Here is a 24,762-nt window from a genome sequence, read left to right as displayed (position 1 = left end):
TAGCGCGCACCCTGCTAACTAGCTAGCCATTTCACATCGGTTATACCAGCCTAATCTCGGGAGAGGATAGGCTTGAAGTCATAAACAGCTGCTGGCAAACGCACGAAAGTGCTGTGTGAATGAATGAATGCTTACGAGCCTACTGCTGCTGCCTACCATCGCTCAGTCAGACTGCTCTATCACTTAGTTATAACATGATAACACACAGAAATACGAGCCTTAGCTATTAATATGGTCGAATCCGGAAACTATCATCTCGAAAACAAAATGTTTATTCTTTCAGTGAAATACGGAACCGTTCCATATTTTATCTAACGGGTGGCATCCATCAGTCTAAATATTCCTGTTACATTGCACAACCTTCAATGTTATGTCATAATTACGTAAAACCCTGGCAAATTAGGCGGCCCAAACTGTTGCATATACACTGACTGGTTAATGTTGCCTGCTAACCTGGATTTATTTTAGCTAAAAAGATATAATTCTGTGTATTGATTTTCAGAAAGGCGTTGATGTTTATGGTTAGCTACACATTGGAGCAACGATATGCACCGCATCGATTATATGCAACGCAGGACACGCTAGATAAACTAGTAATATCATCAACCATGTGTAGTTAACTAGTGGTTATGGTTGATTGATTTTTTTTATAAGATAAGTTTAATGCTAGCTAGCAACTTACCTTGGCTTACTGCATTCGCATAACAGGCAGTCTCCTCGTGGAGTGCAAGGAGAGGCAGGTGGTTAGAACGTTGGACTAGTTAACTGTAAGGTTGGAAGATTGAATCCCCCGAGCTGACAAGGTAAAAATCTGTCGTTCTGCTCCTGAACAAGGCAGTTAACCCACCATTCCTAGGCCATCATTGAAAATAAGAATGTGTTCTTAACTGACTTGCCTAGTTAAATAAAGATTAAAAAAAGGTGTAAAAAAATTATAATAATTAATCGGCCAAATCAGTGTCCAAAAATACCGATTTCCAATTGTTGTGAAAACTTGAAATCGGCCCTAATTAATAGGCCATTCCGATTAATCGGTCGACCTCTAGTAGGAACCCAGATGCATCACCTATGAGATTAGTGTACAGTCTATGGCATAGCCCGGTCAACAAGATGCATGAAATCCCCATCATCAATCCATGGTTGCCCACCCAGAGGAGCCTCAGCAGGCTCCGCTCGCAGTCCTGGCTGACTGCTACTTAGCATGCTAGCATCCTATTTAGATAAGAGTGCCTGTTAAGTTTCAAGACAAATATAATATAATAATACAGTATTATATAGAATATATGCCATTTAGCAGATGCTTTTATCCAAAAGGAATTACTGTCATGGTAAAGTGGGTTTGCCAAGCTGCGTGGCCATGGGGATATTAAACAGAATTAAAAGGAAATATGAACAGACACCCAATTCGTCCTTCACAAAGATTCCGTCTGACCTCAACTATGACTTTTCAACCCCCTTAGTGGCTGGCGTGTGACCTTTGAGGCTGGGCTGGGATCAGTCCTGAGCACTAGAAGCATCCGTTTCTCCATCCTCTCCTCTCCTCATGGGATCAGTCCTGAGCACTAGAAACATCCGTTTCTCCATCCTCTCCTCATGGGATCAGTCCTGAGCACTAGAAGCATCCGTTTCTCCATCCTCTCCTCTCCTCATGGGATCAGTCCTGAGCACTAGAAGCATCCATTTCTCCATCCTCTCCTCTCCTCATGGGATCAGTCCTGAGCACTAGAAGCTTCCATTTCTCCATCCTCTCCTCTCCTCATGGGATCAGTCCTGAGCACTAGAAGCATCCATTTCTCCATCCTCTCCTCTCCTCATGGGATCAGTCCTGAGCACTAGAAGCATCCATTTCTCCATCCTCTCCTCTCCTCATGGGATCAGTCCTGAGCACTAGAAGCTTCCATTTCTCCATCCTCTCCTCTCCTCATTGGATCAGTCCTGAGCACTTAACAGTGCTCTTTAGTGCAGGGCACTACTTTTGACCAGGGCCCATATGGCTCTACATAGGGGATAGGGTGGCCCCAGGCTTAGTGTCTCCATCCATTCTCTCCTCCATGGGAATACGGTCACTTCCTTCCTCTGCATTGATCAATGGCAGCTGTGTTTGTCTAAAGAAAACAGCCCACCTACTGTACGCTCCGTCCATTCAAATCGTATACGGTCTATGATTCCCTATTGGCTATAGCATATTGTCAATCCTCTTCACTCTGGCAGCCAATTGGCTTGGGAACCAGTCCAGAAATCCTCTCATTGGTTGCCATTTTTCACTCACATCCATTAAGTTAAGATACAGTAGTGCAAACACGCCCTCTTTCATGTAACCATCAATACAGGATTTGATATTACCTTGCAAGTTGTTGCACACAACAGTTGTACTTATTAAAGTATAACTTGTCTTTATGTAAAAACTATTTTCATGCCAACAGCAATTGATTCAGGCATATAACAATAAAATCATAGATATTGGTCTTAGCTCATTTCAAATTATATACTGTATGATGTCCTCCCTCCCCCTCCCTCCCCAAGGCCTTCCTATTGGCTGTCGAATGAGTTTAAGCTGGTCTCCATCTTCCGGCTCTTCCCAGAGGACAACTTATCCTCAGTGGTCCTCCCAGCCACCGTGGCCACCACCTTCTCCTCATTCTCCGTCCGGCTGCCGTCACACACCAGGTAGATGGCGTTGTCCGTGATGTTGTTCCTTGCTCTGGAAGCGTGGCATGCGTTGGATCTACTACACAGCTGCTTCACCTCCTGCTTAAAGGTCTTGCTGAAGATATAGTAGATCAGGGGGTTGTAAAGAGTGGAGGACTTAGCAAACAGGCAGGGCAGCATGGTCACCTCTGGCCGGATGAACTCACTGCCCCTGATGACAGACACCAGGCTCACCAAACCGTATGGAGCCCATGATAAGATGAAGCCCAGGCTGATCAGGACTGCTATCTGTAAGATAGAAGAAACACTGTGAAAATGGGCAGGCAGAGAAAACTATCTGAAACAGAGGGCAGAAAGCAAACCATCTAAATATACTTTGAAGACCATGCAGTTGAAACATTGTTGTTGAATCCATATCTTCAGTTAAAATCTGATTTGGTCACTATCCCTGAAACAGGATCTTGAACGGTGGGATTTACTTTCTCTTTCTTTGGGTATGAGAAATAACACTGTTAAAATGAATGTTTTTATACTTATTTCAATGTATTCCTATCTTTCTGACAAAATATTTTTTATTATCTCCATAGATAAACTGATATCTGCTTTTATCTGGAACAAGAAAAACCCTTGGATACGTAAGAGCGTATTGCAGAGATCTCACCCCCAGGGTGGTCTAGCACTTTCAAACTTTTTCAATATTATTACTGTTACAGGCCCGAAATGGTTGACATTGGAGATGTCATCCTGTGGACCCACCTACTTAGCTGCCTTACTCGGTTCTAAACTAGCTGAGACAGTTCATTTCCAAATACATTAAGAACCCTATTGTGAAACATTCTCTAAAAAACTGGAAATAGTTCAGGCGATCATTTGGTCTCAGTGAATGTTCAACTTCTGCCCCGTTATATAAGATCCATACATTCTCTCCATCATTATTAGACCGGACGTTTCATATCTGGGCTGGAAAAGGGATCTCCTCACTGAACGTTGTACGAGATCTTCAGTTTCTTGGCAATTTCTCGCATGGAATATGCTTAATTGCTTAGAACAAGAATAGACTGACGAGTTTCAGAAGAAAGGTCTTTGTTTCTGGCCATTTTGAGCCTGTAATCGAACCCACAAATGCTGATGCTCCAGATACTCAACTAGTCTAAAGAAGGCCAGTTTACAGCTGTGATAACATAATTGCAAAAGGGTTTTCTAATAATCAATTAGCCTTTTAAAATGATAAACGTGGATTAGCTAACACAATGTTCCATTGGAACACAGGAGTGATGGTTGCTGATAATGGGCCTCTGTACACTTATGTAGATATTCCATACAAAATCTGCCGTTTCCATCTACAATAGTCATTTACAACATTAATTTGATGTTATTTTAATGGACAAAATGTGCTTTTCTTTCAAAAACAAGGACACCAAACATTTGAACGGTAGTGTATATATCTAAGACATGCTGTAATTCAATTTAAAATAGTTCTTTGGCTGCATTGGTCAAAGACAAAATTATCCAAGATTAGACCAGAAATAGATCCCACTTGTGACCGATGTAAGCAGACTCCTACTACTTTATTGCACTCGTTTTGGACATTGACATTTTCTTTGACGTTTTCTAAGATACTGGAGAGACCTATAAAACCTTCTGCCTTTATTGCATTATTCAGAGTGGCACCACAGGAGGCCCCTCTAAACAGTTCTATGGAGTGGCACGACAGGAAGTCCCTCTACACAGTTCTATGGAGTGGCACGACAGGAAGCCCCTCTACACAGTTCTATGGAGTGGCACCACAGGAGGCCCCTCTAAACAGTTCTATGGAGTGGCACGACAGGAAGCCCCTCTAAACAGTTCTATGGAGTGGCACGACAGGAAGCCCCTCTAAACAGTTCTATGGAGTGGCACGACAGGAAGCCCCTCTAAACAGTTCTATGGAGTGGCACGACAGGAAGCCCCTCTAAACAGTTCTATGGAGTGGCACGACAGGAAGTCCCTCTACACAGTTCTATGGAGTGGCACGACAGGAAGCCCCTCTACACAGTTCTATGGAGTGGCACCACAGGAGGCCCCTCTAAACAGTTCTATGGAGTGGCACCACAGGAGGCCCTTCTAAACAGTTCTATGGAGTGGCATGACAGGAGGCCCCTCTAAACAGTGCTATGGAGTGGCACCACAGGAGGCCCCTCTAAACAGTTCTATGGAGTGGCCCCACAGGAGGCCCCTCTAAACAGTTCTATGGAGTGGCACGACAGGAGGCCCCTCTAAACAGTTCTATGGAGTGGCACGACAGGAGGCCCCTCTAAACAGTTCTATGGAGTGGCACGACAGGAGGCCCCTCTAAACAGTTCTATGGAGTGGCACGACAGGAGGCCCCTCTAAACAGTTCTATGGAGTGGCACGACAGGAGGCCCCTCTAAACAGTTCTATGGAGTGGCACGACAGGAGGCCCCTCTAAACAGTTCTATAGAGTGGCACGACAGGAGGCCCCTCTAAACAGTTCTATAGAGAGGCACGACAGGAGGCCCCTCTAAACAGTGCTATGGCAACATGCTGGCATGTACTACCCTTCTAGCTAGATGTCTTCTACTAACTAAGTGGAAGGTTCGGTTTCTTCCTACTTTTAACCATTGGATAAAGGAAGTTATGCAACATCTCAAGCTAGAGAAAATACGCTACTCCATTAGGGGATCTGCAATTACATTTTATAATATCTGGCAACTTTTCCTATCCTTTGTAGAAGACATGGACCCAGCTAAATTCACAACTCCATAAACCAACCCAAATTAGAATTTGTTTAACTATTTTAAACTTTTTGTTTTATAATATACTTTAATTTATTTTATACTATTTGATTATTTTACTCATTCTATATCATGCCTGCTTTAAGTCTGGTATTTGGGTTGGTTTGATTTGGTAGGGGAATCCGTTATACCTGCGCTCTACCTGTTATGTCTGTATTATCTGTATAATCATTTTAAAAAAGCCTAATAAAAAAACCTTTGAAAAAAAGAAGAAGTCTACAAATGTATAAAATAACAAATTATTTAGTGGCTGTTTGTTCCTCTCCATTTAGAAGAAAATATCACACATTTCTCCATGTCTGGCTGGAGGCAGAATAATTTATACAATACGTTTATTCAAAAGGAAGTTTGTTCTGAAGTGTTTTTACATGTATGTAAACCCTTTTTGGCACGATGTCTCCCTATATAAATATCTCTCTATATACAGCACCAGTCAAATGTTTGGACACACCTACTCTTTCAAGGGTTTTTATTGATTTTTAGCTGGTTGAGAGAATGCCAAGAGTGTGCAAAGCTGTCATCAAGGCAAAGAGTGGCTACTTTGAATAATCTGAAATATAAAATATATTTTGAATTGTTTAACACTTTTTTGGTTACTACATGATTCCATGTGTTATTTCATAGTTTTGATGTCTTCACTATTATTCTGAAATGTAGTAAAAAATAAAGAAAAACCCTTGAATGAGTAGGTGTGTCCAAACTTTTGACTAGATCTGTATGTACTTTATAAAAAAAAGAAGATATATACAACAATAGACAATATAATAATAATATTACATCAGATTTGAAATGTCCCCTTAGTCCTACAGTATCTGACATCTTAAGAGTCGGAATATCTTAATGTTCACATTAATGGTTTGCCTTTAGCCACTTTTTCAGGTTTTCCTTGAAGATAGCAAAGGTACTACACTCTCTCACATTGGTTGTGAGAGAGTGTAGAGTGTTCCACGCAGAGTGTTCCATAATCCAGACGCTCTGACTGAAAAAGCAGTCTGGCCAAATTTGGTGTACCTAAACTGAGCATTCCCCTCTGGTTGAAGCTCTTGTGGTTTTCCTCTGGGATTTAGTCTGTTCTTAACTCCTTTTTCTTTTCATCCTGAAAAACTGCCCAGTGTGTCAAGCATACCCATAGCATATACCAGCCATATACCATACCCATACCAGCCACCACCATTCTTGAAAATAAGGAGGCAGTTACTTAGTGATGTGTTGTGTTGGATTTGCCCAAAACATAAGGCTTTGCATTTAGGTCAAAAAGTGTATTCTATTGCTGTTATCTTTTTTCAGTATTACTTTAGTGCCTTGTTGCATGCATATGCATGTTTTGGATTATTTCTGTTGTTAATCCATCCTCAGTTTTCTCCAGAAGTTGGAACCGGTTCAGGGAACAGAAACAAAAACTGGGAACGAAAGTGATCTATACTCTTCCGGAACAGAACTGTTATTTTAAAAGCACGTGAACCGGTTAATAACGTTTTTTTACGTTTCCGGGCATTTTTTGTCAGTCGCACAAAAAACGCAACAAGGCGCCTGTGCAAAGCATTAATTATTTTTCCAGTGGCTGCCTGCCAATCAGCTGAAAAATACTGATGTTACAAGCGTGAAATTAGGAAGAATGTATTCACTTTTTCAATGCTAGTTAAGGATACTATAGTTATTATGTTTCAAATTAGATTTATTAACTACAAAAAGGTATGACGTGTTTTTATTTAAATAGAACAGAGCCAGCTTTAACAGGTCAACATTTAAACGAGTGTGCGTTTGACAATTGCGCTGGCTTAACCCCAGCCTAAAATGGAGCCCATAGTGAAAGATGCAGTTTCATTCATTCAACCCATGAAAAAGGTTATAACTATATACACTGAACAAAAATATAAATGCAACATGTAAAGTGTTGGTCCCATGTTTCATGAGCTGAAATAAAAGATGTATTTTTCTCAAATTTTGTGCACAAATTTGTTTACGTTCCTGTTAGTGAGCATTTTTTTCTTTGCCAAGATAATCCATCTATCGGACAGGTGTGGGATATTAATAATCTGATTAAATAGCATGATCATACACAGGTGCACCTTATACTGGGACAATAAAAGGCCACTTTAAAATGTGTAGTTTTTTCACATTCACAATGCCACATATGTCTCAAGTTTTGAGGGAGAGTGCAATTAGCATGCTGACTGCAGGAATGTCCACCCGAGCTGTTGCCAGTGAATTGAATGTTAATTTCTATACCATAAGCTGTCTCCAACGTCGTTTTAGAGAATTTGGCAGTATGTCCAACCGGCCTCACAACCGCAGTGTGGGCAAGCGGTTTGCTGATGCCAATGTTGTGAACAGAGTGCCCATGGTGGCGGTGGGGTTACCTTATGGGCAGGCAGGCATAAGTTAAGGACAACGAACACAATTGCATTTTCTCGATGGCAATTTGAATACACAGAGATACCGTGATGAGATCCTGAGGCCCATTGTCGTGCCATTCATCCGCCGCCATCACCTCATGTTTCAGCATAATAATGCACGGACCCATGTTGCAAAGATCTGTAGACAATTCCTGGAAGCTGAAAATGTCCCAGTTCTTCCATGGCCTGCATACTTACCAGACATGTCATCCATGTTGCTCTGGATTGACGTGTACGACATAGTGTTCCAGTTCCTGCCAATATCCAGCAACTTCGCACAGCCATTGAATAGAAGTGGAATAACATTCCACAGGCCACAATCAACAGCCTGATCAACTCTATGCGAAGGAGATGTGTCCCACTGCATGAGGCAAATGGGCGTCATACCAGATACTGACTAGTTTTCTGATCCACACCCCTACTTTTAAAAAAGATATCGGTGACCAACAGACACATATCTGCATTCCCAGTCATCTGAAATCCATAGATTAGAGAATCATTTATTTATTTAAATTGACTGATTTCCTGATATGAACTGTAACTGTTGCATGTTGCGTTTATATTTTGGTCAGTATATATAACATAATAAGGTAAAAGTATGTGTAAATAGGCCTGTATAATGTCCATATTCTAGTCCTTTAAAAAATCCATGTAAATTAAGATGGTGTGACAAAAACAACTCTATAGGAATTCAACTCCAAGTCAGCAAGTCACTCACTATGAGAAGGCGGCGGTGCATCTTGATGATGTTTGGGATATTTTTGCTGTTGTCGAGGGACTTGTAGGTAATGTACAGCTTCAAGGCAATGCCAAAGTAGCAACAGAGGATGATGAAGGAGGGCCCCAGCAAGTTGAAGGAGAAGACTGAGATGACGAAGGAGAAGCCTTGTTCCTTCATCTCTCCCCAGGCCAGGGTGCAGGAAAGGCCGAAGGACTCTGGACCGTACCGGCCCCAACCCAGGAGAGGGAAGCAGGCCCACAGCAGGGCATAGAGCCACGTCCACAAACACAGGAGCTTCACATTCCTCCGGCTGATCTTCTCCTCTAGGGAAACACACACAGACAGTGGGTCACTAAGAGGTTTAGGGGGAGAGCAGTGCTTCCTGTGTGGCTCAGCTGGTAACAACACTAGCAACAGAAAGGCCATGAGCTCATGTCCTGGAGGGCTCACATATGCACACCAAACATGTAAGTACTGTAAGTTGCTCTGGATAAAAGCGTCTGCTAAGTGGTATATATTACACTTCTGACCTCAAGGTCTGGATTTTAGACATTTTCCCTGACCTCTGTAGTGTGAGAGTGATAATATAATTTGAGCAGCTTTATATAGTTTATCTGTTGCTATATCTGGGTTGTACTCTTCAAAAACAAGAGGTGTATTTCAGGTTTAAATGCTTGGTGGGCATTGAGAAATCAGTTGGGGCCCCTAACCACACACCACTTTGGTAAATGCTTCCTTGTTTGTGTGTTTTTTATTCCAAACATTCACAATTACTTTCCAAAATGTTCCTATGATGACAAGTGGTGGTACTCACTCACTCACTCACTCACTCACTCACTCACTCACTCACTCACTCACTCACTCACTCACTCACTCACTCACTCACTCACTCACTCACTCACTCACTCACTCACTCACTCACTCACTCACTCACTCACACAGCCTATACACAAACTGACTCAAACATACACAAATTCCAATGGTCCTAACATCATTCCCTGTGGTACTCCTACTCCACATGCTCTATATACTCACTGGGAGACTGGAGGCTGAGGGAGACGACGAAACGCACCACAGCCATCACGGTCATGGTCATTATGCTGGCCGTGCCAAAGAAGAAGCCTACCAGGCCGTAGTAGATGCATGTGGTGTCTCCTCCCAGCCAGTGGTGGTTCCAGGCCGAGGCCACAGCCAGAGGGTACATGGCGACAGCAGCTCCCAGGTCTGTCACTGCCAGGTTGACACTCAGCAGCTCCGGGGGCTTCATGTGAGATGAGTGCTTAAATGCCATGATGAGCACCAGCAGGTTCCCCACAATGGACAATATAGCTAGAGAGAGGGGAGAGAGACAAAGAGGGAAAGGGAAGAGAGCGAGAGAAAACGGGAAGGAAGAATAAAGAGCAATATGATGAGAGAGAGAAACAGAAGGAGAGATAGCGATAGAGAAAATAGGAAAAGAGAAAAGACCTTGCCTTAACCCTCCATTTCCCAACACCCAGGCCAGACCCAACAATCCCACCAGTCTAACAATGGTTATTTCTTGTCTGGGTAAACACTAAATTATTAGGCATTCAAAAAGCACATGAATCCCTCCGGAGAGAGATTGATTTGGTCAACATGGTCTCCACGTACATTCAATGCCCAGACCTGTGTAATGGTTTAGTGAAAGAGATTACATAAAGTTAACACAAGATAGAGCAATAGCATGAGCCATAGAGAGTTAGCCATTTAATTTTCAGACATCCCAGAGGGTTAACTGAAGATCAGAACTAGATTCCTCAAGCTGTCATGGCGATTGGACCATTGAAAAGAAACCTCTGTTTACCAACAGGAAAACATCAAGGTTGTATAAACTGTGAATCTTTTCTCAATGGGTCTTTTGTTGTGCCAATGAATGGCGAGCACATTCAGTTTTGTTTGATTGGGAGTATTTGAGGTCATCAGTAATAGACAAGAAAACAGGTCTGATAGGATCTGACAAGGATCCCATTTTGAGCCTAATATAATTTCCAGATAAAATAAATATGAAGAGTATATGCCTCTGGCAGAGGTTCGTCGTCTGACTAAATTAATGTGGGCCAAAAAAATATCACGTTACCTTGAACTCCAAATACACAGGAGTTAGATAAGATAAAGTAAGATCGAGTTCAGACTTCAGCAGGATATTGATAACTCAGTAAAACATTGTACATTGGTTTTATTTCAATGCACATTGAATTAAATAAAAAAAGCTATTGGAAAAACAAATCCCATTTTCTGTGGTATACCCCACACAACTGCAGGTCAAATGGAAGAAAAGAGACATCCCACTAAAATCAGCAAAAGAAGACACCTGATTCCTGGACAAGGACAACGGTGGAAATGGCAATGAAAGAACTGTATAGACTACAGGACAGCCTCTCAACAGACAATGTACGACAGATGGGGCACTGGAATACCTAGGCTACTGAAACACTCTTTTTGAAAATACAATCAAAGCACCACTCAGGAGATCTGTCCAAATGAATAACACTTTAATGACTATTGGCTATGCAGCTTAAATGACAACCCATTCATTGGTAGGCTATAGCCATGATGCATTTGTTCAAGCAAACTGACAAGTGAACAGGACAACGTGATGATTGCTATGATCTGGACAATTATTTGCGAATGCTCCCCAGCCGATAGGCTCCAAAGTCCTGGGTGTCTTCGCCCAAGACATTAGTGGCCCGTTGTTTGTTAGAGATGTGAGAAAACAACAATCCTAGCCTCATGTCATCACAAAGAGGAACTATAAAAACACAAGTGAACATTTATTTTTACATGATATTTATTTTAGTGACCTTGCTTGTATTTCAGCTATCCCTGAACCTGATTTAGCTTTGAACCTTTTTGCAGATGTCTTCCACACTATTGTGGATAATCACGCTCCCTTCCAAAAATTAAGGGTTAAAGCTAGATCGAATGCCTGGTACACTCCGGAATTATCAGAAGTCATTCATAAAAGAGATGATGCTTGGGTCAAGAACAAGAACAGAGGCGAAGGCATGGACTGGCAAGTTTTAAGCAACTGAGGAATCATTGTGTAAAACTAATCAGAAAGGCCAAATCTGATTATTATGTAACCGCTCTTTGGATTGCAATGGGAACATGGCTAAATTCTGGACTACTGTCAAATCCCTGAAGGGTTCTACTTACTCCTTTGGGCCACAACAAAATAGTTTTGACACTGGTCTCATTACAAAAAAATAAATGTCATCATTGATGCATTTAATCACCCTTTTACTTCAGCGTGCTATCTCTTTGAAAAAACTTCTAAGCCTATTCACAATGATATTGCGCTGGAAGCTGATAGGGGAAACTTGTTGAATGATCAGAGAAATTATACTCAAAGCTTTTCTTTTAGGCTATTTACAGAAAAATAAGTCCTGGATGCCTTGCTAGCAATAGACAACGAGAAATCCACAGGGGCCGACCAATTGGATCCTGGTCGGTTTAAGTGTGCAGCACCCATCATTGTTTGCTCAATAACCCATATTTTTTAATTAACATTGTTATCAGGAAATATTCCAAAAGTATGGAAATCAGCTCTTGTGCTGCCTTGTCTAGCTAAGATTCTTGAATCTTTGGTAATGTACCAAGATTGTGGCTTCCTTGTCTAGCTAAGATTCTTGAATCCTTGGTAAATGTACAATTTAGCTTGTTTTTTGTAAACCAATCATGGTTTAGGCCTAGGCGTAGCATTATTAAAGAAACCACTATAGTTGTTTCTGGATCTGTCAAAAGCTTTTGATACTGTTGATCAGGATACTTTATTGAATAAGTTGTCCTCGATAGGCCTGAGCTCAGACATCTGTTCATTGTTTCATGATTATCTTAATGACAGAACTCTGGCCATCAAGATTGATGGAGTTAAGTCTGAATTTCTCCAAGTACATAAAGGTGTACCACAGGGGTGGATTTTGGGACCTGCTCTCTTCACTATTTAAAAAAGCACCATTGGTCAATCAAATTAATCTATACGCGGATGATACATATGCTATTGCGCCATCTGTTGATCTGGCTGTGTCAAATCTACAGTTAGATTTTATAGCTACTGTATGCAGGAATCCCTTGCTGATTTGCTTAATATGGCCAATATGAAATACATGTTGTTTTTAAACTCTCATAAGAATGTTGTTGATTAATTACATGTTCATTCATTAGACAGTTCTCCAATTGTACGTGTTCCCACATATAAATACTTAGGCATTTGGATTGATATGAATTTGACCTTTAAAAAACATATAGATGAGCTGGTTAAGAAGCTAAGATGTAAAGTACGCTTTTTCTACTGAAACAGATCATGCCTTTCCCTAAGCAATAGAAGGCAGATTATTCAGTCAATCTTTTTATCTGTTCTTGATTATGGTGATATTATTTATCAAAGTGCTACTACTCTTAAACCTTTGGATGCCATTTAACGTAGTGATCTTTGTTTTGTTACAGGTGACAGTTTTGATACTCATCACTGCATCCTGTATCAAAAGGTTGGCTGGACTTTGCTATAAATCTCAACATTACTCCATTTTTGCTTACAAGGCCCTACTACTTCATAAACCTCCGTCTTATCTTACTTTGCTGTTGAAGTATCGACACCTGAGTTGCCTAACCCTTTCACAGGATTGGTTAACTCTTGAAGTTCCTAGGGTCTCCACCAAGCTAAGTAAATCTGCTTGTAGGTTTAATTCATCGCATTGTTGGTACAAAATTCTAAATACGTTTCATCTTGATGTTCTGGTGCCTTTTCGGCAATTTAAAGTATTGATTGAGGACTTATTTGCGGAGGAATCTAACAGTTTTTTTGGGTGATTTGTGATGTTTTATTTGTGCTTCCCATAACTTTTTTATTTAATGTGTATATACTGTATATGTTGTACATTTGAAATATAGACCTAAGTCTCAATATGTCTTCCCTGTTAAAATATATATATACATACAGTTGAAGTCGGAAGTTTACATACACCTTAGCCAACTACATTTAAACTCAGTTTTTCACAATTCTTGACATTTAATCCTAGTAAAAATTCACTGTCTTAGGTCAGTTAGGATCACCACTGTATTTGAAGAATGTGAAATGTCAGAATAATAGTAGAGAGAATGATTTAGTTCAGCTTTTATTTCTTTCATCACATTCCCAGTGGGTCAGAAGTTTACATACACTCAATTAGTATTTGGTAGCATTGCCTTCAAATTGTTTAACTTGGGTCAAATGTTCCGGGAAGCCTTCCACAAGCTTCCCTCAATACGTTGGGTGAATTTTGTCCCATTCCTCCTGACAGAGCTGATATAACTGAGTCAGGTTTGTAGGCCTCTTTGCTCGCACACGCTTTTTCAGTTCTGCCCACAAATTTTCTATAGGATTGAGGTAAGGGCTTTGTGATGGCCACTCCAATACCTTGACTTGTCCTTAGGCCATTTTGCTACAACTTTGGAAGTATGCTTGGGGTCCATTTGGAAGACCCATTTGCGACCAAGCTTTAACTTCCTGACTGATGTCTTGAGATGTTGCCTCAATATATCCACATAATTTTACTGCCTCATGATGCCATTATGAAGTGCACCAGTCCCTCCTGCAGCAAATCACCCCTACAACATGATGCTGCCACCCCTCGTGCTTCACGGTTGGGATGGTGTTTTTCTGCTTGCAAGCCTCTTTTTCCTCCAAACATAATGATGGCCATTATGGCCAAACAGTGTTCAGACCAGAGGACATTTCTCCAAAAAGTACGATCTTTGTCCCCATGTGCAGTTGCAAACCGTAGTCTGGCCATTTTATGCGGTTTTGGAGCAGTTGCTTCTTCCTTGTCGGTATAAGACTCATTTTACTGTGGATATAGATACTTTTGTACCTGTTTCCTCCAGCATCTTCACAAGGTCCTTTGCTGTTGTTCTGAGATTGGTTTGCACTTTTCGCACCAAAGTGCGTTCATCTCCAGGAGACAGAACGAGTCTCCTTCCTGAGCGGTATGACAGTTGCATGGTCCCATGGTGTTTATACTTGCGTACTATTGTTTGTACAGATGAACGTGGTACCTTCAGGCCTTTGGAAATTGCTTCCAAGGATGAACCAGACTTGTGGAGGTCGACATTTTTTTCTCAAGACTTGGTTGATTTCTGTAGATTTTCCCATGATGTCAAGCAAAGAAGCACTGAGTTTGAAAGTAGGCCTTGAAATACATCCACAGGTACACCTCCAGTTAACTCAAATTATGTCAATTAGCCTATCAGAAGCTTCTAAAGCCATGACATCACTTTCTGAAATTGTCCAAGCTGTTTAAAGGTACAGTCAACTTAGTGTATGTAAATGTCTGACCCACTGGAATTGTGATACAGTGAAATAATCTGTCTGTAAACAATTGTTGAAAAATTACTTGTGTCATGCACAAAGTAGATGTACTAACCGACTTGCCAAAACTATAGTTTGTTAAGAAAACATTTGCGGAGTGGTTGAAAAACAAGTTTAAATGACTCCAACCTAAGTGAATGTAAACTTCCGACTTAAACTTTACCTACACTTATGCTATGGTCAAAAGATGCAGGCCTCCTTTTTGTCCCCAGACTCAGTCTCAGCCTTTAAGGATTTACTGAAGACTCATCTCTTCAGTAGGTCCTATGATTGAGTGTAGTCTGGCCTAGAGTTGCGATGATGAATGGCAAGACACTGGAGCCGGCTCCCCTCTCTCCACTGGGATTCTCTGCCTCTGACCCTGGCTTACTAGTGCTCTTCATCTTCATGCCATCCCTAGGAGAGGGGTTGAGCCACAGACATGATCTTCCTGTCTGGTTTCCCCCCCCCCCCCAGGCTTGTGCGGCGGAGGAGATCTTTGTGGGCTATACTCAACCTTATCTCAGGAAAGTAAGTTGGTGGTCTGTTGATATCCGTCTAGTGGTGTGGGGGGCTGTGCTTTGGCAAAGTGGGTGGGGTCATATCCTGCATGGTTGGCCCTGTCTGGGGATATTGTCGGACAGGGCCACGGTGTCCTCCGACCCACCCGTCTCTGCCAAAGCACAGCCCCCACACCATAGTCTCCAGTATCTATGCTGCAATGGTCTATGTACTGGGGGGGCTGGGTCAGTCTGTTATATCTGGTGTAAGTCTTATCTGGTGTCCTGTGTGAATTTAAATATGCTCCCTCTAATTCCCTCTCTCCCTCCCCTCCCAGATGACCTGAGCCCTAGGATCATCCCTCAGGACTACCTGCCTTGATGACTCCTGGCTGTCCCCAGTCCACCTGGTCGTCCTGCTGGTCCAGTTTCAACTGTTCTGCCTGCGGCTAGGGAATCCTGACCTGTTTATCAGACGTGCTACCTTGTCCAGGACCTGCTCTCTCTCTCTCTCTCTCTCTCTCTCTCTCTCTCTCTACTGACCTGTTGCACCCTCTCCAACCACTATGATTATTATTTGACCATTCTGGTCATCTATGATCATTTGAACAACAGTCTGGCCTTAAATGGCCATGTAATCTTCTAATCCTTACCCGGCACAGCCAGAAGAGGACCGGCTACCCTTCAGAGCCTGGTTCCTTCTAGGTTTCTTCCTAGGTTCCTGCCTGTTTGGGGTTTTAAGATGGGATTCAGTAAAGCATTTTGTGACATCTGCTGATGTAATAAGGGCTTTATAAATACATTTGTCTGATTGATTGAGAGGATCTGCAGAGATGAATGGTAGAAACTCCCCAAATATAGGTGTGCCAAGCTTGTAGCGTCATACCCAAGAAGTCTCGAGGATGCTTCAACAAAGTACTGAATATTTATGTAAATGTGTTATTTCAGTTCTTTATTTATTATACATTTGCAAACATTTCTAAAAACCTGTTTTTGCTTTGTCCTAATGGGGTATTGTGTGTAGATTGATGAGGGAAGGGGAAAAAAAATCAATTTTAGAATAAGGCTGTAATGTACAAAATGTGGAAAAAGTCAAGGGGGTCTGAATACTTTCCGAAAGCATTGTATGTCAGTGGCAGTCAGGGGCTTTTTTTTCATGAGCATGGCCTTATTTCTATTACAGCATATTGAATGAGTGTCATTCATATTCCATTCACCCAGTTCAATATAAGATTTGTCTGCAACATCTTTTGGCTACGACATGATGCTCAAATTTCCCTATACCCATCATGAGGTTGCTACATAATAGCCTACGAATGAAAGTTTATAATGTAGTTGTAACAGCATTCATTAGAAGAAGGTGAAGACCAAGGTGCAGCGTTCTACGTTTTCATATTATTTATTCTGACTGAACACTGAATACAAAATAACAAAAGAATAGTTATGACAGGTGCAACAAACACTAAACAGAAAATAACCACCCACAACTAACAGTGGGAAAACAGGCTACCTAAGTATGGTTCTCAATCAGAGACAACGAAAGACAGCTGTCCCTGATTGAGAACCATACCTGGCCAAAACATAGAAATACACAACCTAGACATACAAACATAGAATGCCCACCCACATCACACCCTGACCAAACAAAAAATAGAAACATACAAAGCAATCTACGGTCAGGGCGTGACAGTAGTTGCACACAGGTTGAGAGAGAAATTTGAGATGACAGACAGTGACACATTCAATACCGCCCTGCACACTCTTGCCTGCATCTAGCTGATCTAGGGTGTAATCATAAGTTCAACAGTTGCAAATGAGAGTTTCAATTGGACACATTCAGATACTGTATGTTAATCGTGTTTCATTCTGTTTGCTTCCATTTAAGATTTTTTTTTCAACAGAATCGGCAGAATGAATACACCCCTGATCACACAGTTCACTTTTATAGCAGCCACGTTGTATTCCTTCTTCCATCTATGCGCTCTCCACCTCTTAACTTTTCCCTTTGCTTGTTGACTTCAATGTACAACACATCAGCTATATGTGAACAGGCGAAAACACCTTTCCAAGCCAAACCATATCATAACCGCTACACACAGCCTATATATCGTTGTTACCATATGAGCTAAAGTAACATCCCTGTCAACATAGCTAATAGAACTAACGCATTAGTAAACCCGCTACAATCATGCAGTACACTGTACAGTCAGTAAGCAGTTTAGCTGTTACACCGGTGGGCCCCAGCGGCAATAAACTAGTAAAACCAAACACTTATCGTGACTTGGAAGAGTTCCAGTATTGTGTTGGATAGTCATAGCCAGCTAGCTAACATAGCATCCCTTTGTTTGAGCCGGGTGTTTGAGTAGGCTAAACTAGCTAGCTGCATGTGCTAGCTAAGTAAATGAACATTACGTGCCATCTCTCTGTCCTCTAGGTCACCAGGCTGCTCATTATGGTGCACACCTGTCACCATCATTACGCACACCTGCGCATGGTCAGACTCACCTGGACTCCATCACTTCCCTGATTACCTTCCCTATATACAGTTGAAGTCGGAAGTTTACATACACTTAGGTTGGAGTCCTTAAAACTCATTTTTCAACCACTCCGCTAATTTCTTGTTAACAAACTACAGTTTTGGAAAGTCGGTTAGGATATCTACTTTGTGCATGACACAGATCATTTTTCCAACAAATGTTTACAGACAGATTATTTCACTTATAATTCACTGTATCACAATTCCAGTGGGTCAGAAGTTCACATACACTAAGTTGACTCTGCCTTTTGCTTGGAAAAGTCCCGAAAATTATGCCATGGCTTTAGAAGTTTCTGATAGGCTAATTAACATAATTTGAATCAATTGAAGGAGTACCTGTGAATGTATTTCAAGGCCTACCTTAAAACTCAGTGCCTCTTTGCTTGACATCATGGGAAAATCAAAAGAAATCAGCCGAGACCTCAGAAAAATAATTGTAGACCTCCACAAGTCTGGTTCATCCTTTGGAGAAATTTCCAAACGCCTGAAGGTGCCACGTTCATCTGTACAAACAATAGCACGTCAATATACCACTCAGGAAGGAGACGCGTTCTGTCTCCTAGAGATGAACATATTTGGTGCGAAAAGTGCAAATAAATCCCAGAACAACAGCAAAGGAACATTGTGAAGATGCTGGAGGAAACAGGTCCAAAAGTATCTATATCCACAGTAAAACGAGTCCTATATCGACATAACCTGAAAGGCCGCCCAGCAAGGAAGAAGCCACTGCTCCAAAACCGCCATAAAAAAGCCAGACTACGGTTTGCAACTGTACATGGGGGCGAAGATCGTATTGAAGCAACATCTCAAGACATCAGTCAGGAAGTTAAATCTTGGTCGCAAATGGGTCTTCCAAATGGACAATGACCCCAAGCATACTTCCAAAGTTGTGGCAAAATGGCTTAAGGACAACAAAGTCAAGGTATTGGGGTGGCCATCACAAAGCCCTGACTTCAAACCTATAGACAATTTGTGGGCAGAACTGAAAACCGTGTGGGTGCGAGCAAGGAGGCCTACAAACCTGACTCAGTTACACCAGCTCTGTTGGAGGAATGGGCCAAAATTCTGTCATGCAGGTGAATGAGGACCCAAAAGCGACTTGGCGAAAACAGAGTATTTAATCCAGTAAGATACTTAACAAAACAAAAGGCATAATACTACTCGTAAAGACGAGAACAGACTGGAGACATGATCAAGAACTGCAGGTTGCCTCGGGAAGGCACTTGAACCTAGCAGACTCAGACACCTGCTCACCACGCAGCATCTGAGGGAAACACGACACGACAGGGCAAAACATAGACACAGCACGGTGAATATAGACAAGGATCCGACAGGGCAGGTACGGAAAACAAGGAGAGAAATAGGGACTCTAATCAGGGAAAAGGATCGGGAACAGGTGTGGGAAGACTAAATGATTGATTAGGGGAATAGGAACAGCTGGGAGCAGGAACGGAACGATAGAGAGAAGAGAGAGCGAGAGAGTGAGAGAGGGAGGGGGAGAGAGAGGGATAGAAAGAGGGAAAGAACCTAATAAGACCAGCAGAGGGAAACGAATAGAAGGGGAAGCACAGGGACAAGACATGATAATTAATGACAAAACATGACAGTACCCCCCCCACTCACCGAGCGCCTCCTGGCGCACTCGAGGAGGAACCCTGGCGGCAACGGAGGAAATCATCAATAAGCGAACGGTCCAGCACGTCCCGAGACGGAACCCAACTCCTCTCCTCAGGACCGTAACCCTCCCAATCCACTAAGTATTGGTGACCCCGTCCCCGAGAACGCATGTCCATGATCTTACGTACCTTGTAAATAGGTGCGCTCTCGACAAGGACGGGAGGGGGGGAGGGAAGACGAACGGGGGTGCGAAGAAAGGGCTTGACACAGGAGAAATGGAAGACAGGATGGACGCGACGAAGATGTCGCGGAAGAAGCAGTCGCACAGCGACAGGATTGACGACCTGGGAGACACGGAACGGACCAATGAACCGCGGAGTCAACTTACGAGAAGCTGTCGTAAGAGGAAGGTTGCGAGTGGAAAGCCACACTCTCTGGCCGCAACAATACCTTGGACTCTTAATCCTGCGTTTATTGGCGGCTCTCACAGTCTGTGCCCTGTAACGGCAAAGTGCAGACCTCACCCTCCTCCAGGTGCGCTCACAACGTTGGACAAACGCTTGAGCGGAGGGAACGCTGGACTCGGCAAGCTGGGATGAGAACAGAGGAGGCTGGTAACCCAGACTACTCTGAAACGGAGATAACCCGGTAGCAGACGAAGGAAGCGAGTTGTGAGCGTATTCTGCCCAGGGGAGCTGTTCTGCCCAAGACGCAGGGTTTCTGAAAGAAAGGCTGCGTAGTATGCGACCAATCGTCTGATTGGCCCTCTCTGCTTGACCGTTAGACTGGGGATGAAACCCGGAAGAGAGACTGACGGACGCACCAATCAAACGACAGAACTCCCTCCAAAACTGTGACGTGAATTGCGGACCTCTGTCTGAAACGGCGTCTAACGGGAGGCCATGAATTCTGAACACATTCTCGATAATGATTTGTGCCGTCTCCTTAGCGGAAGGAAGTTTAGCGAGGGGAATTAAATGTGCCGCCTTAGAGAACCTATCGACAACCGTAAGAATCACAGTCTTCCCCGCAGACAAAGGCAGACCGGTAATGAAGTCTAGGGCGATGTGAGACCATGGTCGAGAAGGAATGGGGAGCGGTCTGAGACGACCGGCAGGAGGAGAGTTACCCGACTTAGTCTGCGCGCAGTCCGAACAAGCAGCCACGAAACGGCGCGTGTCACGCTCCTGAGTCGGCCACCAAAAGCGCTGGCGAATAGACGCAAGAGTGCCTCGAACACCGGGATGACCAGCTAACTTGGCAGAGTGAGCCCACTGAAGAACAGCCAGACGAGTGGAAACAGGAACGAAAAGGAGGTTACTAGGACAAGCGCGCGGCGACGCAGTGTGCGTGAGTGCTTGCTTAACCTGTCTTTCAATTCCCCAGACTGTCAACCCGACAACACGCCCATAAGGAAGAATCCCCTCGGGATCAGTAGAAGCCACAGAAGAACTAAACAGACGGGATAAGGCATCAGGCTTGGTGTTTTTGCTACCCGGACGGTAAGAAATCACAAACTCGAAACGAGCGAAAAACAACGCCCAACGAGCTTGACGGGCATTAAGTCGTTTGGCAGAACGGATGTACTCAAGGTTCTTATGGTCTGTCCAAACGACAAAGGAACGGTCGCCCCCTCCAACCACTGTCGCCATTCGCCTAGGGCTAAGCGGATGGCGAGCAGTTCACGGTTACCCACATCATAGTTGCACTCAGATGGCGACAGGCGATGAGAAAAATAAGCGCAAGGATGAACCTTATCGTCAGACTGGAAGCGCTGGGATAGAATGGCTCCCACGCCTACCTCTGAAGCGTCAACCTCGACAATGAATTGTCTAGTGACGTCAGGAGTAACGAGGATAGGAGCGGACGTAAAACGTTCTTTTAGAAGATCAAAAGCTCCCTGGGCGGAACCGGACCACTTAAAACACGTCTTGACAGAAGTAAGAGCTGTGAGAGGGGCAGCAACTTGACCGAAATTACGAATGAAACGCCGATAGAAATTAGCGAAACCTAAAAAGCGCTGCAACTCGACACGTGACCTTGGAACGGGCCAATCACTGACAGCTTGGACCTTAGCGGAATCCATCTGAATGCCTTCAGCGGAAATAACGGAACCGAGAAAAGTAACGGAGGAGACATGAAAAGAGCACTTCTCAGCCTTTACGTAGAGACAATTCTATAAAGGCGCTGTAGAACACGTCGAACGTGCTGAACATGAATCTCGAGTGACGGTGAAAAAATCAGGATATCGTCAAGATAGACAAAAACAAAGATGTTCAGCATGTCTCTCAGAACATCATTAACTAATGCCTGAAAAACAGCTGGCGCATTGGCGAGACCAAACGGCAGAACCCGGTACTCAAAATGCCCTAACGGAGTGTTAAACGCCGTTTTCCACTCGTCCCCCTCTCTGATGCGCACGAGATGGTAAGCGTTACGAAGGTCCAACTTAGTAAAGCACCTGGCTCCCTGCAGAATCTCGAAGGCTGATGACATAAGGGGAAGCGGATAACGATTCTTAACCGTTATGTCATTCAGCCCTCGATAATCCACGCAGGGGCGCAGAGTACCGTCCTTCTTCTTAACAAAAAAGAACCCCGCCCCGGCCGGAGAGGAAGAAGGCACTATGGTACCGGCGTCAAGAGACACAGATAAATAATCCTCGAGAGCCTTACGTTCGGGAGCCGACAGAGAGTATAGTCTACCCCGAGGAGGAGTGGTCCCCGGAAGGAGATCAATACTACAATCATACGACCGGTGAGGAGGAAGGGAGTTGGCTCGGGACCGACTGAAGACCGTGCGCAGATCATGATATTCCTCCGGCACTCCTGTCAAATCGCCAGGTTCCTCCTGAGAAGTGGGGACAGAAGAAATGGGAGGGATGGCAGACATTAAACACTTCACATGACAAGAAACGTTCCAGGATAGGATAGAATTACTAGACCAATTAATAGAAGGATTATGACATACTAGCCAGGGATGACCCAAAACAACAGGTGTAAAAGGTGAACGAAAAATCAAAAAAGAAATAGTCTCACTGTGGTTACCAGATACTGTGAGAGTTAAAGGTAGTGTCTCAAATCTGATACTGGGAAGATGACTACCATCTAAGGCAAACATGGGCGTAGGCTTGTCTAACTGTCTGAAAGGAATGTCATGTTTCCGAGCCCATGCTTCGTCCATGAAACAACCCTCAGCCCCAGAGTCAATCAAGGCACTGCATGTAGCACCCGAACCGGTCCAGCGTAGATGGACCGACATAGTAGTACATGATCTAGATGAAGAGACCTGAGTAGTAGCGCTCACCAGTAGCCCTCCGCTTACTGATGAGCTCTGGCCTTTTACTGGACATGAATTGACAAAATGTCCATCAAATCCGCAATAGAGGCACAGGCGGTTGGTGATCCTCCGTTCCCTCTCCTTAGTCGAGATGCGAATCCCTCCCAGCTGCATGGGCTCAGTCTCTGAGCCAGAGGAGGGAGATGGTTGCGATGCGGAGCAGGGAAACACCGTTGATGCGAGCTCTCTTCCACGAGCCTGGTGACGAAGATCTACCCGTCGTTCTATGCGGATGGCGAGAGCAATCAAAGAGTCCACATCTGAAGGAACCTCCCGGGAGAGAATCTCATCCTTAACCACTGCGTGGAGTCCCTCCAGAAAACGAGCGAGCAGCTCCGGCTCGTTCCACTCACTAGAGGCAGCAAGAGTGCGAAACTCAATAGAGTAATCCGTTATGGATCGATCACCTTGGCATAGGGAAGCCAGGGCCCTAGAAGCCTCCCTACCAAAAACTGAACGGTCAAAAACCCGAATCATCTCCTCTTTAAAGTTCTGGTATTTGTTAGAGCAATCAGCCCTTGCCTCCCAGATAGCTGTGCCCCACTCTCGAGCCCGGCCAGTAAGGAGTGAAATGACGTAAGCAACCCGAGCTCTCTCTCTAGAGTATGTGTTGGGTTGGAGAGAGAACACAATCTCACACTGGGTGAGAAAGGAGCGGCACTCAGTGGGCTGCCCGGAGTAGCAAGGTGGGTTATTAACCCTAGGTTCTGGAGGCTCGGCAGGCCAGGAAGTAACAGGTGGCACGAGACGAAGACTCTGGAACTGTCCAGAGAGGTCGGAAACCTGAGCGGCCAGGTTCTCCACGGCATGGCGAGCAGCAGACAATTCCTGCTCGTGTCTGCCGAGCATGGCTCCTTGGATCTCGACGGCAGTGTTACGAGCGTCTGTAGTCGCTGGGTCCATTCTTTGGTCGGATCCTTCTGTCATGCAGGTGAATGAGGACCCAAAAGCGACTTGGCGAAAACAGAGTATTTAATCCAGTAAGATACTTAACAAAACAAAAGGCATAATACTACTCGTAAAGACGAGAACAGACTGGAGACATGATCAAGAACTGCAGGTTGCCTCGGGAAGGCACTTGAACCTAGCAGACTCAGACACCTGCTCACCACGCAGCATCTGAGGGAAACACGACACGACAGGGCAAAACATAGACACAGCACGGTGAATATAGACAAGGATCCGACAGGGCAGGTACGGAAAACAAGGAGAGAAATAGGGACTCTAATCAGGGAAAAGGATCGGGAACAGGTGTGGGAAGACTAAATGATTGATTAGGGGAATAGGAACAGCTGGGAGCAGGAACGGAACGATAGAGAGAAGAGAGAGCGAGAGAGTGAGAGAGGGAGGGGGAGAGAGAGGGATAGAAAGAGGGAAAGAACCTAATAAGACCAGCAGAGGGAAACGAATAGAAGGGGAAGCACAGGGACAAGACATGATAATTAATGACAAAACATGACAAATTCACCCAACTTATTGTGGGAAGCTTGTGGAAGGCTCCCTGAAACGTTTGTCTGTTCATACAAGAGTCTCCGTTATGAGATTTGTATCTCATTGTTGTATAAAATGAATGAGTAAAGATGAAACTATTTGTGAAAATATGTAATATAATTTTAAACTGTTTAATGAAAGAGAATCCAATTCCCTTTGAAGTTAACTAAGTCATTGGTCCGCCCCGTGAGCACAGATTGATCTGGCATCATGGAAAAGCCTTTTCTGCTGTTCCGAATAAAACCCCCACGTAGAGAAATCATCTGCAAACCATGCATACCTTGATTACCGAGAGGGCTAAGGTTTGAGTAGAGACCATGCATTCCTCGGTTGTTGAATTCCTAACCAAACCACGTGGAACATTGGCTATAC

General features: G+C 43.7%; 1 protein-coding gene across 1 annotated transcript in view; it reads right to left on the bottom strand.

The window, feature by feature from the left end:
• Positions 1-2,529: 2,529 nt before the first annotated feature.
• Positions 2,530-24,762, bottom strand: part of opn8b (opsin 8, group member b) — a 51,151-nt gene continuing 28,918 nt past the window's right edge. Inside the window, exons 2-4 of the mRNA XM_046299186.1 lie at positions 9,597-9,890; positions 8,559-8,884; positions 2,530-2,937 (exon numbers count right to left, since the gene is read on the bottom strand). Of these exons, the coding sequence (XP_046155142.1) occupies positions 2,530-2,937; positions 8,559-8,884; positions 9,597-9,890 (1,028 nt within the window). The remainder of the gene's footprint in view (positions 2,938-8,558; positions 8,885-9,596; positions 9,891-24,762) is intronic.

This window comes from Oncorhynchus gorbuscha, linkage group LG14 (assembly GCF_021184085.1).
Source record: "Oncorhynchus gorbuscha isolate QuinsamMale2020 ecotype Even-year linkage group LG14, OgorEven_v1.0, whole genome shotgun sequence".
Taxonomy (NCBI): domain Eukaryota; kingdom Metazoa; phylum Chordata; class Actinopteri; order Salmoniformes; family Salmonidae; genus Oncorhynchus; species Oncorhynchus gorbuscha.
This window is presented reverse-complemented; position numbering and strand designations above follow the sequence as displayed.